The 19,913-nt window shown below is 35.5% G+C and overlaps 2 protein-coding genes across 2 annotated transcripts; one reads left to right on the forward strand and one right to left on the reverse strand.

Moving 5' to 3' along the window:
* Positions 1-11,708: 11,708 nt before the first annotated feature.
* Positions 11,709-14,633, forward strand: LOC136815253 (uncharacterized protein C7orf50 homolog). The gene is made up of 3 exons (XM_067071695.1): positions 11,709-12,133; positions 12,423-12,540; positions 14,221-14,633. Exons 1-3 carry the CDS (start codon positions 11,783-11,785, stop codon positions 14,277-14,279), a joined length of 528 nt encoding a protein of 175 aa, XP_066927796.1. The 5' UTR covers positions 11,709-11,782; the 3' UTR covers positions 14,280-14,633.
* An 871-nt stretch (positions 14,634-15,504) lies between these two features.
* LOC136815251 (uncharacterized) lies at positions 15,505-18,361 on the reverse strand. The gene is made up of 2 exons (XM_067071694.1): positions 17,870-18,361; positions 15,505-17,133 (listed from the first exon to the last, which is right to left on the reverse strand). Exons 1-2 carry the CDS (start codon positions 18,306-18,308, stop codon positions 16,934-16,936), a joined length of 639 nt encoding a protein of 212 aa, XP_066927795.1. The 5' UTR covers positions 18,309-18,361; the 3' UTR covers positions 15,505-16,933.
* Between the last annotated feature and the right edge of the window lie 1,552 nt (positions 18,362-19,913).

Consider the following 19,913-nt stretch of genomic DNA (forward strand, 5'->3'; position numbering starts at 1 on the left):
TATCGATCCGTCATCGAGCCGTTCCGATGATCGATCCTATCGAGCGCGGACGCCTGGATTGTTAACTTGTTTAAAATGGTGGACAGAGTTGCGGAATGATAAAGGCGCCCGCTGCTTCGAGGGTGGTAACGCCAAAACACCCAATATGATCAGCCAACAGAAGACGAGTTTGTTGCAGCGCAAGTTGCGTCATGCACTCCACCGTAGCGAAAGCACAAACAACATTTCGCAATTATAAGAATATCTTATGTGCTTGATTCTATTTGACTTTGAGAGCTTCATTGAAAATGAAAAAGTAGAAAGATAAGAAATGCGCTGGTTAATTTTGTTTGGAGAAATTTCTACCGGCGCAAAGATTTTTTACAGCCAATTAAAGGCACAGTCTGCTTATAATTACTATGTTTGCTATATCGTCTAGGCAAAAAAACGGTAAAAAAAGACGCAAACGTAATTTTTTTATGAGTGCGGTTATGATTTTTTTGATTGCAGCCGCGTACAGGAACTCGCCAAATGTTCCTAACTGACAGCACTTTACAGAAATTATCTCTTGATTTGCCCAATTTTTAAACATTACTCTAAAAATTGCAGTCTAGATAGCTATTTAAATTTATCCGAATCAAATCTGTTCTCAACTAAAAATACAATCACCCACAAAAATGTATCACTGACGACAAAATCTTAGGCAACTGGATCACAGAAGATGGCAAACTTTCTGAGCAGTTAAAGGAAATTGAAAAACGGAGTTGGGCTATGTTAAATGAGCTGAAAGGAACAGTGAAGGAAGAATGGTTGGGATCAATGTCCACAGATGCAGCACTGCTAGTTTATGAGAGAACAGTCGTCCCAACTCTGATATACAACCTGGAATGCTGGACAAGGATTGACAAAAAAGAGATTGAAGAATTAGAAAGAATCCAAGCGAGAATACTCAAATCCATACTAAGAATGCCATCATCAACACCTTACTTTGGCATCCTGAAAGAGACTGGGATATGGCCGATTGAAAAGAAGGTGGTCTATCACAGAATGATGCTCTATCAAAACCTTATAACGTCAGCCAAAGGCAGATTAGGAAGAGTGGTGATAGAGGACCAGGAATGCAGTGAAACAGCAAAGACCAATAATTGGGCATCAGAGACAAGAAGAATTGCTAGAGACATTGGGGTAGACTTGAACACTGCTAAGGAATACAAGAAAGAACTATGGAAGAAAGTACAATAAAGAGGAAAATTGCTGAGCAGATTGAAAGGGAGTTGGATGAGAAAGAAATGAGAAAGATGAGGCATCAAAGTGGACAAAGGTTTGAAAGGAAAAGTTATCTAAATAAAATGGGATTAAAGGAAGCTAGTGAAACGATGAGAAGGAGGCTTGAAATGATTGATGTTGGTAGTAACTTTGGAAGGAAGAGAACATGCAGGCTATGTGAGGAGAAAGAAAGCACTGAACACATGATAGCATGTAGAAGTACAACAGCTCCTGCCGAATTGACAGTAGCATGCTTGAAGGAAACGGACGATCTTAACATCATTAGACAAACAAATCAATTTCTAAATCTACAAATAGAAAAAAGAGACAAAGAGGAAAAACTAAAAGAAACATTGTAAACAAATCAAAAGGAAAAAAAAAAAAAAAGGAAACAAATGTCTTGCACCTTATACGTGATTTAGCGGAAGAAGGTGCTTGTTGATGTAACACTGTCAACAAAGAGGACGATTATCAGTTACATCAAAATGCCTCGAAAATTTCAATATGAAAATTGCGTAATCAGAGAACGTATGTCTCGCTCATTATAAAAAGGCCGAGACAAACTTTCAATAATTGGATTGTAACATCGAGTTAAGTCTCTTAAGTTAAGTCACCAGGGGGTAAATAAAACAGACCTTGCTACATTTATCGTTCGTTTCAACTTGACAATTCGTTTAAAACTCAGCCTCCTAAATATTTGGGGTAGGTAAAATATGTACAAAGAAATTCATACTTTTCGAACCCGGCCAATCTTTAAAAAAGAAGCGAACAATAAAATGTAATTACCCTTTCCAAATAAACCTCTTCGGTGGCGAGCGTAGTCTACTCTGACGTAATTGTAAAATTTATGTAATGGGAGTTTGACATAGTGATGTAATGTTGTTTGGGGAATTATGAAGTTCTCTGGAATTCCGATTGCATTTATTCAGGTTGATTTTTTATGACTTCTAATGGTACTTTTTCTAACGAGTTTGATTACTCTGTTCTCACACTTATGTCTTTTTTTTTCGCGTCCTTTTCCGTGATTACTTTTATTTATATTTTTAAAGACAGGTAAGAAGGCATATTGATGTAACTGATTATAAGATTCAAGATTCAAGATTCAAGACATCCCCTCTGTCTGTCAGCCTGAGAGGAAAAAATTGAAAAAACTAAAAATTTAAACACTTAACACAACAAAATACATACATAATATAGTAGAAGAAAAAACAAGCAGTTTTAAACAAATTGAACAAATTGATACGGTATAAGGAGAAAGAAAATATGAAAATAGGCAAAAAAACTGCTGAGACAGTCTGAGAAATCCTTCTAATTGCACGCTTAAAATTCCGAGATTTAAACGCGTAATTGCACGGCTATCAAATTGTAAGGTTTTTAAAAGTGTTTTTACCTATCAATTTCATGTTCTAAATAATCTAAATCAGTATTATAACCAGACTGTGTCAATCGAACAACTTCGAACAAAAATCGCAATCGAACCAATCGAACGTAATCGAATGCGATCGAATAATTGCGATTCGATTGTCGAACGTAATGGAATCTTAATCGAACGGCCGATTCCTGGGTAATATTCGATTGTGTTCGATTGCGTTTGAGTAATGTTCGATTGATAGTTGACTATGTTCGATTGGTTCGATTGATTGTCAATTATATTGGATTAATGTTCGATTACGATTATGTTCGATGAGTTTGATTGCGATTAAATTAAATTTGATCACTCTGTTAGAGCTTTTTAGCGCGGGCGGCTGAGTGCTTTTAAGTACCATACCAAAGCGAATAAAATCTAATACAATTGAATACAATCGAACGTAATCGAAGCAATCGAACGTAATCGAAGCAATCGAACAGTAAATCCTGGGTAATATTCGATTGCAATTCGATTGCGTTCGACAATCGAATTTCAATTATTCGATTGCGTTCAATTGCGTTCGATTCGTTCGATTGACACCGTCTGGTTATAATCATTGCTTACATTGAGATACATCATTTACAAGTTATTAGAAAAGAAATGAAAACACTTTTCGTTTGTGTGAGTTCAAAATAGACGATTTTCCTCGAGTTTTCTCGGAAAAAAATCTGGAATGCTTGGTCAATTTTACGCAAAATTTTACGAAGATTCCAATTCAAAAATCAGTTTTTGTCCGTTTGACCATGGTTCCATCCGTTTTTTAAAAAAGTAAGCCCCACTATATTACTCAAGCTTCTTCAAGCAGGGCGGAAAATTAAGCGTGCAATTACACATGGGTGGACTCGGGCGCACTATGATAAGCGCGCATTTACAAGTTTACGCCTGCGGAAGTTAAGCGTGCAATTAGAAGGATTTCTCAGACTGTGAGAAAGTCCAACAAAAAATTAAAAAACAGTCAACCATTTTGCATTACGTCATTGCTAACCTGAAATTGAATTTTTCTCAATAATTTTTACTTACAACCTGTTCCGTATAATTTGCTATCAATATTTTAAAAGTAAGAGAAATACTGCTATTGGTAAACAGGTTGTAATCGGTTTCTTTAAAATCCTGATCGGATTTCAGCAAACGAAAGTGAAAGTGTCGAAGTGAGTGGAGTGCCAAAAACAACGTGGTGGACCAAACCAAAATTTCTTCAGATCACATCAAAACTCACCATATCTTTGACTTGATGAAATAGTTACAGTAAGTTTAGTTTAAAGATTACATACTCTCAGACTTCATCTTCGAATTGACCCAATTATCTTGCTAAATAAACATAGTCTTTGACTTTCTAGCGCACAACAAGATTCTGTTGTTGTTTTTCCGCCGCGGGAGGACAGGAGGACTATTTTCTTCAGACGGTTATTTTTCAAGCAGCTTTAGAGGTTTAACGTGTGCATAAGAAAATTATGACCAGCTGTTATCAGGTTAGCTTACAATGGCATTAACAAATATTTCTCACCTGACTCTCCTTGTTGAAAATTGAATAGACCTTTTTTCAATCAAAGAGGCGGGCCACCCTGTTGAATAATTATGTAGTCCAGCAGAAAAACAATGATATATACACCCATGCATAATTATTACAATATGCATGAAACAGTAATTATGCATTGATGTATCATTGTTTGTATGGCTGGACTACATACACCGTAGAGTCGTTTAATATCGACATGCGTCTTGTTATTTCGACATAGCTGTAGGCTGGTCTTCGAAATAAAAAATCAAACATAAACAAATACATACTGTGAGTGGTCCTAAATCCGACAGCCCTGCCTAATTCCGACACCCCAAATAAATATTATGAAAAAAATTCTATGTTTACAAACATTTCACGACCCTCGACATGACCCGAGAATTCTCGGGCCAAAACTTTTATTGGAATTCACGTAAAGCCCGAGTATGGCCCGAGCTGGCCCGAGAATTTGGGCCGTGTTCGGGCCACACGCGGGCCATGCACGGGCCACACTCGGGCCAATTTTTGAAAACATGATTTAAACAGGCGTGTAATTTCAGGACTGAATTTTTTTAACATTTTCTTTGAGAAAAACTTGGTTTCTCTTAATTATATTGAATATATAAATGTTGTAAATTCATATAAATATTAAATGTCTTATTTGGTATGAAAACATAGTTATAAATATACTTAGGGTGGAAATATTTGCTAGTAAACTGGTCCTGGTTTTAAACTGAAGCATGTCCACGGGAAGCTCGTAAAGTTTTTTGAGCGATATAAACAAAACAGACAAATCTTTTTTTGTACTATTTTATTTGACTGGACATGCTGAATCAATTTAACATTTAACATGGCCCGAACATGGCCCGAAGAGGCCCGAGAATTCTCGGGCCATGTCGAGGGTCGTAACATTTCACTAACATTTCCTTCTCCAAGTTGAACAATAAACTATTGCAAGGACTTTATAATGTCAAGATGTCAATTAATGTGATCAAAAAAGTGCGAGTTGTAAAAATGATTACCTCTACTATTATTCTAAATCTGTTGCTCGTGTTTAAAACATTAACAATTTTGTAATAAAAAATTATGTTTTGTACAAGAAGCAATTATTGTAATTTGGTTCAAATCAACGTGTATCAAATCTCTCAGTTTAGTTGACACTTTGGTATCTTTATTGCGTCACAGCGAAAGGTTTATTTTTATTCTAGTTTGTATCTTTGAAAGACCCCATTGGATTTAGGCAGGGCTGTCGGATTTAGGACCACTCACGGTACCAAAGTTCAGTTAGGAACATTTGGCGAGTTCCTGTACGCGGAATAAAAAATGGCGTTCGTGTCTTTTCGCACTTTTTTTAGCCTAGACGATGTAGCAAACATACTAAGTATAAGCACACTGTGCTTTTAACTGGCTGACAATTTCTTTTGCGTCGGAAAAACTTTTTCAAACTTTCGATGATTGATCAAACTGTTACAATGAAAATTATCCAGCGCATTTTTTATCTTCTTACCTTCTTCATCTTTAATGAAGCACTCGAAGTTTACTGAAAGTAAGCACATAAGGTATTATTATAATTAATGATATTCATTTAAACACGCTTCGTTATGCGCTGCGGTGGAGTGCATGACGTAACTCGCGCGGCAACTAACTCGCCTTCTGTTGGAAGATCATATTGGGCGTTTTGGCGTTTTGCGAGCGCCTTTGTCTTTCCGCAACTCTTTCCACCATTTTAGATGGCCTTAACAATAGATCCAAATGGGCGCCATAATCTTGGAAGATTATTTGTTTTCGTCTCCAGCTTTGGGAAGTAGCAATGTTTTTGGTTGTTTCCAATGGAAAATGGTAAGAAACTTAAGTTTACAAGTGTCATTTAGTTTTTGCTGGCTTATAGAATGGCAGGATCCTGGATGGTTTCCCTAACTGAAGTTATCAATCAATCACTAAATTGTACTCACCCTATCACGTCACAGATTGTTGAAACGTAAGAAACGTGAAGTGGTTTTTTTTCGAAAAGAAAACTTTAACGCTGTAGTCACTACTAAAAACTAATTAGCATGCTTTCATTCAACGGAACGAAGATATCGAAATGAAAACAACATTTTGCACGCAAGGAATTTTTGAATAGACCTTTTTACCGTGAACCGAAAATAATAAAAAGAACCCGGTTTCCTTTTGAATTTAATTTGACCGCCATACTGGCCATCCCGGCCTAGAGCGTGTGTTTTTGATAAATAAGGAAGGGGAAACCAGGCTAAGCGCGAAAATTATTTTTATCACGTGACTTGAAGCGTAATAAAGTTGTAAAATTTTAATGATGGTCACAAGAAAGTTACGAGGAAGTTTGCATGCGTTTCGTGTGCTGTGTAAAACTGCTTATAATTTGGCTGTTTTTTTTTTAATTGAAAGGATTGAAATGTTTATCGAGCTTCTAGTTTGATGGATGAACTTGTTTGATAAGAATGATACCAAGAATTTCATTCAAGGTTTGTTTTGATAATTTTACAGATCCGGTGTCGACTTTAAAAGACGCATGTCGATATTAGACAATTCTACGGTAATTATTCAACAGGGTTGCCTCTTTGAAAAAAGGTGTATTATAAAGTTTTAGGTAAAAGTATGTTTAAGTTTTCTGTGTTTGTATAGACAGTCAGGTCGCTGTTCTCAAATTTAACGATACAGCTCTCTTTTCTTGAAATGCTATGGAGATAATAACACATTCCCGCAAATCTATAGAAAAGGGTTGGATATAGACCTTTTTTTAAAGGTTAACAGAAAAAACCACTGCTTCCTTTGTTAGAGATAAATTGAAGCAATTCTACAAGATTTAGACCGATTACCTCGCGAGGGGTCAGGGAATTACCAGTTATTATATCCGGATAGCATTTTACAAAAACATTATTTTCAACCTCTCGATACTAACTCTAAGGGTATAACAAATGGAACAAACAATATATCAGTAACAGTTAATTGTTAAAAGTAAGTTTGTTAGTTAAATTTTAAATAATTTGGGTGGCAATAAATAAATATAAATAATAAATAAATAATAGTTTTATAAATTCTCGCGGCAGGCACAGAATGAAAAAAATATCTTCATAATTTCCGCATTAAAATGACATAATGTATTGGAGTTGATTTGAAATACAATGTAAGCTCTCTCCTTTCCACTCTGATGAACTCCTCATTCCCGCATTAAGTTCTGCATGCGAGAATCGAGACGGAGCTGCGCAATCAAATTCGTCATTTTCTGTTTCTCAGATTTTCTCATCCCCTCATTTTTTAATTCTCTTATTTCTTCTGCATCTAAACAAAAAGAAAAGTTAGAATTAATAGCGCAAAAATCTTCATTTTTCTAGTTCCTAGTCCCGTGCAAAATGCAAGGGTTGTTTTCAGTAAAACCTTACGTCACTTTCATTTTCAACACCCTGTGCATTTGCAAGAAATCGCAGGCGCCGAAACCCCGTGCAAATGATTGCAAGGATTTGTACTAGAGACTGGTTAAGAATCAAGGTAATAAGGAGGTCCGTAAGAGATGTCTCAGATGACTTTTAAAGTGAATTAGAGGACTGAGATATTGAAAATAAAGTTTTCGAAAAATACCGCCTGGATAACCATCCGGGTGTTTATAAATGTCGCTCCAAACATTTCGACATTTAGGGAAGAAACATAAATGTGGATTGGTTTTCAAACGCGTTCTTTCTCGAAGTAACGGTAAAAACACTTTCCACATACACTGCATACACGTAAGTACACTTGACAAGCTATTTACAAACATTGAAAATTATCCTATTTCTTACACATTTATTAAATACAAGAACAATAGACGGCACAGAACTCTCACGGGACTAACAAAACATTAATTATGCACAAATGACGTAAAGTTCCTAAGACAATCAATACACTAGAGACATCCAAAATATAATAACAAACCAATAAACCTATACAAAATGCAAATGCTATAGTACAATGGAAACGTAAAAATAATCTAACCAAAACTACTGCCTAGCGGCAGTAACACTCCCCACCGTCAAGATATTGGCATCTTGACCAAACTGGTACCCAGTACTCATAACTGTAAGCAAATATAAAACCACATTCGGGATTAACCCATTGATTAGTCCAGATAACGAAACGTAAGTCCAACGGGGATAGCCAATAACAACCTTTTGAAAATCTGACAAAAGGAAGAACGTCCAAAAACTTCTCAAAAACAGCTTGCAATAAAAGTTATTTACCAAAAAACGTTTCAACTGAAGTTTGCATTTCCTTTTTGGTTTGTAGTTTCGGGCATTTAGGCAAACTGCAAGGTTAGGGGAACTGACGATAGGATGCACTTTTGATCTTTTGGAAATGAGAGGAGTTTCATTATCGAAAGTTCGTTTATCTTTAAAATTTCTACTCACATTTAACATTGAAACATTCAGCTTCTCTGCAATACGTGCAACACGACGAGGTTGAACTTCTTTGACAACCATGTGATGAGACAAAATTTCTGGTTGAACTTTTCGGACGATCTCGTGACAAACATTTTCGGACACTTCAGTAACGACGACAACATTGGGATACGACTCGACACTCTCGACCACGCGAGACAAAATTTCTTGTTTTGGCTTTCCAATAGTCACACGAACATTTTTGACTACTTCAGAAACAACACTGACTTTAGGGTAAGGTAGGAAGGACACTTTCGACCATGTGCGACTCAATTTTGGGCTTACAACTTTTAGTAACCACGCGACAAACAGCTCTATCAACAACTGGAGAAACTACCAAAATTTGCGGATAAGGATAACTTACGGCCATGCTACATTCAACACAATCCAACTTTGGAACTACTTTCACCTTCTTGAAACTAAGGGGTGCTGAATCTATAACATCTCGAGCCGCACCAATGAACATATCTCGAACTGCAAATTCCTTTTGGGTTTCCTTTTCTCCGTACACCGAGAGCATCAGTGAGTAATTTCTGTCATAAAGTAATTTAAAATCATTTGCCAAACCTGTAAGTCGTTTCGATTCATGTTGATGAATAATTGGGTCAAGTTCCGGATCAGGATTGACACCACTGTACACACGTTTTAAAAATCTTGTCGACTCGATCAATAATTCGACCAACTTGAAACGTTCATTATTAAATCCATGAATAGGGTGATTGGCCATCTTTATTTCAGTTCCGATTCTTTTGATCTCGAAGCAAACTGATCAACTTCTAGCATCCAATATACAATCATACGAAGCTGTCAACATACACAGTGCACGTCAGTGTTTTTACTATAAATGTCGCTCCAAACATTTCGACATTTAGGGAAGAAACATAAATGTGAATAGGAGACAGAAATGCAGATGAAACAGAAATACAGATACTAATTTAATTTACTTGTGAGTGGAGAGAACGAAGATATTTTGAATAATTTGACTGGTCGAAATATCTCAGCCTTAATGGACAAAAAGGAACCTAACCTAAGGAAACCAAACAGAAAATGGAGAACAGAAAATGTAAAATGCAAACACCAATTCTTGAACTTAAACCAACTTAAAATGTAACAAAACCAAAAAGAACCGAAATAAAACGACAGTAAATTAAATTTTAGTAAAACGCACCTCTCACACACAAGACACTCACTCACGTCTCTCAGTGTTGAACTAATTCCTATCTACCAAATTTACAGTTAATAAACATATCCTAATTTCCCTAGAGGAATTACAAATGATATATAAAACGTATAAAACGCAATTTGGGGATACAAAAGACACTTAAAACAAAAGGGACACTAAACAAAAGAGGACTCAAGAGACACATGAAAACTGAAAGAATCTACAGGGAATACTAATTAAAACACAGAAACATTAACAACACGGCCAATCAAATGTTCATAACGATGGAGCACTCTCTCTCCATCAACAGTGTTTTTGATAAATAGATCTTAGCGCCCGGAACACCCGGATTACGCCCGGAATATTCCGGGCGGTGTCCGGGCGTGTTCGAGGGTCCTGTTGAATAATTATGTACTCCAGCATAAAAACAATGATACAGCCACGCATAATTACTGTATCATGCATATTTTAAAAACCATGCATGGCTGTATCATTGTTTTTATGCTGGAGTACATAATTATTTAACATGGCTGCCTCTTTAAAAAAAGGTCTATTATCACCCTTTTATTTTGAAATTGAATTCTTCAGTAAAACAATGAAACGTGCAATTGAAGTAAAGATTACGGGTGAAGCGAAGAATGGAATTGGATAAAATTACGACTTCCTGACTCAAAATAAGTCTGGAAAACAAGGCATATATGCCAGATATATCCAGCGTAGACATTCAATCTCAAAGACCTGGTTCAAGGCTACGGTAAAAACTATCTGGTGGCATATTCAGTGCTCGAATTAACGTATTGCGTTTCACGATTCGCATTGCGTTTTTGGAAATGTACGAAGCAAAAATTAAAAAAACTCAGCAAAATTGCGATACAACATATCTAAAATTTTACAGCTACTAAATCAGTTTTATTGAAAAACATTTATAAGAAGCTTCTTGTTGAGCCTCCAAGCAAATAGAACTGTTATTTGGCTTATAAATTAGTCTATAGAATGGAAAATGCATTGTATATATTCAGATTTAGCTCACTCTGTTTGCTAAAAAATGCAATGCACTTTTAAATCGTAAATTTTTGGTTTTTAGGAAATATGAATACCTTCCAGTGAACATAAAATATTCTTACGAAAAAGTCTGAAAATTTGTTAAAAAAAGTATATTGGCCAAAATTGACATTTTCAATTTTTGCCTGTCGAAGGTTGGAGCTTGGGGGGTACGCGCAGCCCAGTACATTACAGGCAAAATTTAAAAATATAAATTTTGGCTAATAGACTTCTTAAAAAGGATTTTGAGACTTTTTCGTAATAATATTTTATGTTCACTGGAAGGAATTTATTCCAAAAACCAAAAATTTGTGAATTTTGGCAATTTTTTTTTCCGATGACGTCATCGTTTTATGACCTCATTTTGCCTTATTTCCTTTCCTAATATCTCCTGATATATTCATTTTCAGATATAGGTTGTGACCTTTTTCTTAATCAGTTTTTCATGCTCTTTCGAATGGAACAAAACTTTTTCAATTTTGACGGCTTTTTATTTTGGTTGCCTTAGTAACTAATGACGTCAGTTTTCATGGCAACGGGTGGTCACACCCGGCCCCAGCCACCTCTATTTGATTTATTTTCATGATTATTACCAGTTTTTTTTGTTGCATTTTTTTACAAATTTTCTTTCTTTCATTGAAATTCAACTTTTTTTTATAAAACAAAAGGATAGACTGATTTTGAACGTTTTTGAGTTGTACTATTTGAAAGTAACTTTTCTTTTCAATCAATGGAGCATAACTTTTGATCTAATGAAGCAAGCTTGATAAATGACCCATCAAAATTTAAGTCGATATATCGTTTTTTAATGAAAGAAGAGTCATTCTTTCAAAAATTTTATAACTTCAGTAAATTCACTTGAAAGAGAGAAACTTTTTTGTGACTCAAAGTTCTCTTTATACCTTCAGACCGAAGATAAAAGACAATCATGATCTGATTTCAGGTTACTTTTAGCATATTCTATTGAAACTGATCATTTAGAAACAAAACAACACTGTAAAACAATGACTATGGCAAGTGAAAAGAAAGGGAAGAAAAGAAGCTTCAAAAATGAGGGGCACAAATCGTCAAAGAAGCCTTTCCTAGAGGAGGAGGTTGAAAATAAGATTTTAGCTGATGTTGACCAAGATGAGATTGACGAAGTACTTGCGGCACAAGAATTTCCAATGCAAAAAGTATCAAAGAAAAAGAAGAAAGAATCTGTAACTGAAGTAGAATCAGAACCAATGGATGGTTCTAATGAGACACCACCAGCTATTGATTATCTGTTGGGTTGGAAATCTAAAGACAAAGATTGGAAATTTAGAAAGTTGCGACAAACATGGCTGTTGCAGAATATGTATGATAAAGAAAAGGTTGGGATATAGTTTTGCTGTTTTTAATTCCTACTTTTAACTTTGTGCTTGAAGTTACAGAATACACAACTTTGTCCCTTGAGTTGAACATTTTGTGACTCAATAATAATTATTTTTCTATTCGTTAAAATCGTTTTACCAATCTATAGTATTCAAAAGTTTTGCCTTAATCTACTGTATTTTTATTAAAGATAATATTTACAGATTTCCTTTACAGATTTACAGAAACCCTTCGTGCTGTTAGAATCTTAATTATCATCTAAGTTTGAAATTATTACTCTTGTTTAAGGTTTCCAAAGCGAACTTTAAGATTTTGTTGGAATACCTGGAAGATTTGAAAGGTGCAGCTAGAGAACAAACTTTAAAAGAAGCAAAAGAATTTGTTGAAGCTAACGAGGACAATGAAGGTACACATTTTTTTTAATCTTAAATGTTCTTGAACATCCAAAATTTTTGAAGCATTGGGATGTCCTTAACTTTTTTCGTTTTTTAGCCTAAAAAAGTTCTTAATATGTTCTTATTTTTGCCATTTTTTGAGTACCTTAAGGGAACTTATTATGCAGTAACTAATTTTGGCGGATTTGGCGAATTTAGACGAAATTGGCAAAAATTAGTTACCGCCAAAATTAAATAATTTGCTCACTCGCCAAAATAAGTTCCCGTCAAAGTTAAATTTTTTGTTTCCTTGCCTAAATAACTCCTGAAATCCATCAAAATTGCTCAAAATAAGGCAAAATAGAACAGATTTACGCTGTCATTCGCCAAAATAAGTTCCCGCCAAAATTAAAAAATTTTAGGATATTTGCTGCCCGTCAAAATTAGTTCCCGCCAAAAAAAGTTCCCTTAAGGTATTTTTGTCCATTTTCCTAAGAAACTCAGTGTTTTAGAGTCAGTAAAGCCTTAATAAAATGTTCTTAACTTGTTCTTAATATTTTGGCCATCGAAGCCTTATGTTCTTATATAGTTTGTTCTTATATAAAAAAACGTGTAATCTAAAAAGTTTATTATTTTGGTTTGTACTTGATTAGAGGCCATCCATATTGTACGTACGCAGTGAAGGGGGGAGGGGGAGGGGGAGTAGCAAAAGCGTACGTCTAATTTGTTTAAATGGCGTCGTTTCTATTGTTCTCTGCGTACAAGGGGAGAGGAGCAAAAATCTGGAAATTGTTGCATGCAATTACTATATGGATGACCCCTTAGCCTATTTTTGCAGGGTTTCTTAATTTTCAGATTTTGCCTAAGATTGCCATCTAAGCCAAAAAATTAAAATCTGAGACTTGGATTAAGCTCTCAACTTATTTTTACATTTCAGGTAAATATCAGCCTCGTGATTTTATGAAATTGTTCTCGTACAAGAACTTTTGATTTTTTTTCTAATGTACACAGAGATCTACTCGCTTTATCGACTCCAGTCTTCATTTTTAGAGTTCGATAAAAATGTTTTTCAATCTAACTTTTTAACTTTTTTTAACTAATTCGTGTTAATAAAACGATTAGTAATATTCGTGTAATAAGTGTAATAAGGTATGTCACTTGTAACCAATCATAGCCCTTGGGTCTGTGAATGTCAGAAGACATTGCAGTAGTCATTAAGACCTCTTCCTAATCACGATGTCACGTTCAATAATTATAAGCTCCCACTGACTACACTGCAGCATCAAAACAATGATAAGAAAATTTAGTGCACGCTAATTAAATGCATCAGTGTGTTATCAATTTGACATGTTTCAATACTGGAGTTACGACGTGACATCGTGATTAGGAAATGGTCTATTAGGCGAAAATAAAAAATGTAGTGTTTCCGGAATGCGGGTGAAGGAAAAAAGCTCTCATGCGGCCGGCCGGAAAACTTTATTTTTTGCTTTTTTGATAACTTAGCCCTGAATACTAAGGTATCGACTACTAGCGAACAGAACTTGATTTACAAGCGGGAATATCTAACCAAACGACGTTTGATAAGTTGAACGGTCAACTTGATTTTCTTTATGATTAACCATATAGATGAACCCTTAGTTTGCGGCCGGGTCATAAATATTATTAAATTTAGCAGTCGATAATTTATTCTTTATTATTTTTCTGCTTTTAAGAATGCACTGAGAAGAGAAAATTGAAGCGATCGTTAAACGTCCTCAAAGTATTGACCTGATTCAAAAGCTGAATATACAGTACAAAACGGTGCTGGTGAAATGACGCCATCATGATTGAGCAACCCCTGCATTTGGCTTCCGGAAAAAGAATTTACATCAAATGGTTTAGAGACCAATTTTGGAGGTTAAAATCCCTCTGAATCTCTTTCAAGGAAATAAAAGGAAAGGGGGAATCGTGTTCATTCCTCTCTCAACAATTACAAAATGCAAAGAGTTGTAATGTAATGGTCACACAGTTGACACTCAATGAACATCGATTCAATGTTCATAAATGCTTTACAAACGTTGTTTTTCATTTTCGTGATCAATGGACATATATTTTATCACAAAGAAATATATTTTATTACAAAATATGATCAAAAGTAGTGTTTATCAATGAAGGTATAGCTGTAGACTTAAAAAAGACCTGTTAGAATAATGTTAGATTTATACAGGTTAATTCCTTAAAGGCCGGTCTCCACTTGCGCACGCTGCGATCGCACTTTTTGGCTTCAATCCTTTTTGCTTGGAAAAAAGATTACGTCATGAAAATGTAGCACGCGCTCGAATGTCAACTTTTTTCAACCGTTACGTCAGATCGCGCCAATGGAGTTGCTTCATTTTTCTTTTGACGAATAGCGTGGAAGCTTTGCTCGAAAAAGTGCGATCAAAGTGCGCGCAAGTGGAGACTGGCCTTAATAGGTTGTGTGACCCCCGTGGTTTTTAAACTAAAACGCCAGATCAAAAGTGATAAATATCACCAGATTTCCAACTAGATGCTTCAATGTGAACACGCAACAATAAACATATAGATTTTATCCATCATTTGAAATACGATACATATCTAAAGGTACAACTTTAATTTGCCAAGGAAACACCCTGTGTCACAGCCCGATGAATTTTTTTACGTTGAATTTTAAATGGGGATGAAATCAAAGTCAATTTGCCAGTGGGGATGAAATTGTCGGGTAAATTTTCCCCACCGGGGCGAAATTTTCGTAAAATTGCCCAGTGGGTTCGAAGTCCCAACGGTTCTGTGACAAAAGGGTGTAGGAATAGCTGAAGATATCCTTCTAACTATGCGGCTATATCTCTTTAGTATTTAAAGATCGAAGAACATCACTTCAATTACGACTATAAAAATATTTAGACTGTAGTAAAAAATTAAGAGAAAAGTGTGGGGGATGAATAATTATGAAATTTTAGATTTCTCCCACATTTGATGAAATGAAAAAGAATAACATGTTAAGGTTAGAGTTTTCTTTTCTGCTTTTTGAGAATATGATATTTACAAGAATAAGAAAATACAGTAATACAATAAGTCAAGTAAAGAAAGGACTAAAAGTGAGTAAATCTTTTGATTTCATGTCTTGCCCTCTTTACCTTTATTTTTCATCAAAAGGTCTGAAAATAACTCAAAAATTAAATGAGTGTGCAAATACCTTATTTTCAGAGGTGAGCAAACATAAAAGGCGTGAAAATTAATGGTATTACGGTATAATATAGTATTCTCACTCCCAGAACCCTTATGCTTGACATTTTGTTTAAAAAGTTTTAGAACATGTTTATGTAGCCAAAAGAATTGCAGATTTTGAAATAAAAAAGATATTATATATATTTTTCAAAATATTATAACATAGTCACCTTGTTAAATTTATTTACAATATTTTAAAAAGATACCAAAAATATATGGGGTTCCTATTCAGTCGTTTTGTGTATTTCCCCTGGTGAATTTTAACACACGATGGTAACATGTACCAAAGTTTGTTCGTTGAGTAATTGGGGCGAAAATCGCCCTCTATAGGGTGCATTTTTATTAATATTTGTCCATCATAGACAAAAAATTGTGAGATTTTGAAATTCAGCACTTTCTCTCATTTCGACCCTTACAGTCCACTGTGGGAAGCCTGAAAATGCACCCTTAAGGGCCGAATGCCCCATCCCGGACCATCGGCACTGAGATGGGGTTGCGTGACTTGTCATGTGCAGTCATATATTCACTGAGATCACTATGAATTTCGAATCTTGGCTGTGGCATGTAAAGATTACCTCATACTCTGGACACTTTGAAAAAAATATGTTTATGCGTGCAATATTCAGCCAATTAGTGCTTTATTCGACGTTTTTTTCGTGACTTTTTACATGAATCTACTAATAGGAAATATTTGAGAATGATGAACATTTCGGACTGAAACAGCAATACTTTCTTACTTCCTTCAAGGTTCAACGGCTGCCTTATTTCAGACATGACACACCTTATAAAACCACAATATCCGACGACACTGACGAAATTAGGTAGTTTTTCTGTTGTTTTTATCCGATCATTGCAACTTACAGCAAATCAGCTGTTATATAAAAGTGACATAAATGCCAGAAGACATTACAGGGGTCTATATAAGATAAGAAAAGCGAGTTTATGGAATTGCACTTTTGGACGATAAAGCGTCTGAAGCGATTTGGATCAAACCTCAGTTCTGACCCGCAAAGTCGAGGACGGTAAAAGTGCTGATTTACCTTCGTTCTCAGTCAGTTAGGATGTAGTCAAATTGAAAGACTACCGTCTCCGTCACAGAAAAATGCACATACATGAACAATAACTTAATGACAGCATCAGTAGACTATAATACCTTGCTCATTAATAAATACAAAAATGTTAAAAAACATCACATGGTGTTCACGTGTTTTGTTCGGGACGATTGTCTGAATTTTCCGCCTCCGTTTTTTCTTTCGCTGGAGCTTCCGTCCAAAAATATTTCTCTCGGCATGTTTCTGTCTCGTATTTCAAGGTTTTCGGTAAACACTCGAGTTCAGCTGAATTGCTCTTGTAAAGCGTGCATACCTTCAGTAACGCGATCTCTTTCAAGGATCGACTTCCTATAAGAAAAAAATAACGGAAGAAAAAAGATCAACGTTTATTTCAAAGACATTTCTGTCATATAAGACCTCTTCATAATAAGAAAGGTCACAATATCAGTAATCAAGTATTGCCGCTTTGCCTTGAAATAATCACCAAGGTGACCATCTCACTTAGACCCTGGCAATTCTTTAACTATTAATCTATGAATTACTACATATCAAGACACTTTGTTAAAAAGGTACGATTTTCAACCATCCCTTCAGAACTTCGGTGCGGCGAAAGGATAGAGAGATAGTCCCAGTCCCTATCCAGGACAGCAAGTGAATCACAGCACCGAGTGGAAATAGAACCCCGACCTCCTGCACGGAAAGTCAAGACTGATAACCACTCAACTACTGCGCTCTTTTTGTGTGGTAGGCGAAAAATAATGATAATCTATTCTCAGCTTTATATACTTTGTGAACGAGGCACGAATTCAGTCTTATCCGTCACACCTAACCAGGTCATTGTAAGGACGACTACCTCAATCGGGGGCAAACAGCAATTTTTTTGAGCGGATTGGCTCTAAAACCCACACTAAAGTACCCTGTGAATAAAAAACTTCTAAAGAAAGTAAATCACCAGAAAACAAAAAGTCCTGAAAATGTTCTTTATAAGGGCATCATTAGGGAACTCGATAAGCCAATTTGTCATCTGCTCCAAGAATTTGATTAAACATTTTTACTTCACTTTTATTTGAAGGTGTAGACTCACCTGTTGGTAAAATCAAAACTTCGAAATAATTTTCCCGATTTGTATCCCGGTCTTCATTATCGGGTTTCGGGTTCTTCTCCATTTCCTCTTGTTTATCTTTTGAGATCACCTGATTCCAACGCTCACTCATCCATCCGTTCGCCCATTTCATCCAAATATTTGAACGCGGTGCATTGAAATATTTCCTCCCGTTCAAAAGTACATTACGCTCTGTATTTTCTTCTTTAGCAAGCCATGGATTACTGTTAAAAATTTTGTTTTTCAAGCCAATCTCCTTACGGTGGATAGGATTTAACTCTGCAAATAGTTTGTGCTTACTGTCATCAAAATCAATCCAGTAAAGCTTGACGATGGAGTTCGTCAAGTTTTTAAACTCCACCGGTGTTTCTTTATCATTTTTCAAGCTTTGTATGTTTCTTTCAATGATTCGATGATCCATTGTTTTTGTTCATCTTCTTGAGAAAGTATATTTTCTTTTTTGTTGCTCTTTCTGAAGAAATTGTAACAAAATATTTTGCATTGAATTCAAATCAAATCACGACTCCTAATCACACTTTTTTGATCCTCATAAATTAAATCCTTAAATATAGGAGAATATAAATTTTAAAAATAAAAATAACCGATTTCAGGTTAAAAATTCAAAATTTAGCCCATTATTGATGCCCTTTTTAACACCGGACTTAATTCCGTCAAAACCCAAAATATAACGTCAGTAAGTACCACAGTAAAAAGGACCGATAAGTTAATACGATAAAGTAAATACATGCATTTTTCGTCAAAAACCATCAGGTATTACCTTGATACCCGGGGGGGGGGGGTACTTAGGCAAATGGAGAACACGGTATGTGCCGCCCTTAGGGGTACCTTTTTTAAACTTCCAAAGTCCCGCTAAGGGTCGGAAAAATCAGAAAATCTAATTTCAGTCCCACTAAGGGTCGGAAGAATAGGAAAATTTCAACTTTTTACCCCCTGAAAGATCGAAATTTGGTCAAAATTGGTGGTTTTTACACCCTCTTCTGATAGATCCACTGGGACTCCTTCCCACTGGAAAAATCGGCTAAAATGTATCGTCCCCGGTGGAAAATTTTACCCTAATTTTTGTCCCCACTTTAAATACACAGACTGCAAAATATTGTGCTATATTTTACATCCCCTCTGAATTTTCTAACTTGAGAACAAAAGATTTCAAATCCCAAGATATGAAAAACATATGAATATCAATCCCCATCGAGTTTTAGTCCGTTATTTTCACCCCAAATGGCTCAAAAAATCCCACTGGGTCTGTGAGAAGGGGCGTATTCTTCCATAACATGCTTTTTTTATAAGAGCAAACTATGTAAGAACATAAGGCTTCGACGGCCAAAATGTCAAGAACAAGTTAAGAACATTTTAAGGCTTTAATGGAAACTCAAAAAGTTAAAAATATCCCAAGGCTTCAAAAATTTTGGATGTTCTTATTAAAAAAAACTGTATAGTAGCTTCCATAACTTTAATTTAAAGCATTCCTTACCATCTTGGTAAGGAGAATCAGAGAATTACGTTAGTTATCGCTAAGTATCCGGGGGGGGGTACTAGGGTTGGCGAATGAGGGGTATCTGCGGACGGGACTTCCGAAAACCGACCCTTAGAGAGACTGATTTTTGCTGAAAAAGTGACCCTTAGAGAGACTTTTTGAATTTTTTTTTTCGATTTTTGAAAAAAGTCATACCATTAGAGAGACTAGACTTTATTACAATTTTTTTTTTGATTTTTGAAAAAAGTTATACCCTTAGAGAGACTTTATTACAATTTTTTCTCTGGAAATCAAAAAATTCCTAAAAATCCTGAATTTTCCGACCCTTAGAGAGACAAATTTAAAATTTTATGATTTTCCCGACCCTTAGAGAGACTTTGAAAGGTGAAAAAAACCGACCCTTACCGTCCGCACATACCCATCATCCATTTTTGCCTAAGTACCCCCCCCCCCCGGGCTAAGTATAGAAGGATAGGTAGGTAGGATAGGGAAGGTAAGCTAAAGCATTTTTTAGGTGTGAAAAATACACGG

The sequence above is a fragment of the Clytia hemisphaerica genome, unplaced genomic scaffold (genome assembly GCF_902728285.1).
Source record: "Clytia hemisphaerica strain Z4C2 unplaced genomic scaffold, Clytia hemisphaerica genome assembly, whole genome shotgun sequence".
Taxonomy (NCBI): Eukaryota; Metazoa; Cnidaria; class Hydrozoa; order Leptothecata; family Clytiidae; genus Clytia; species Clytia hemisphaerica.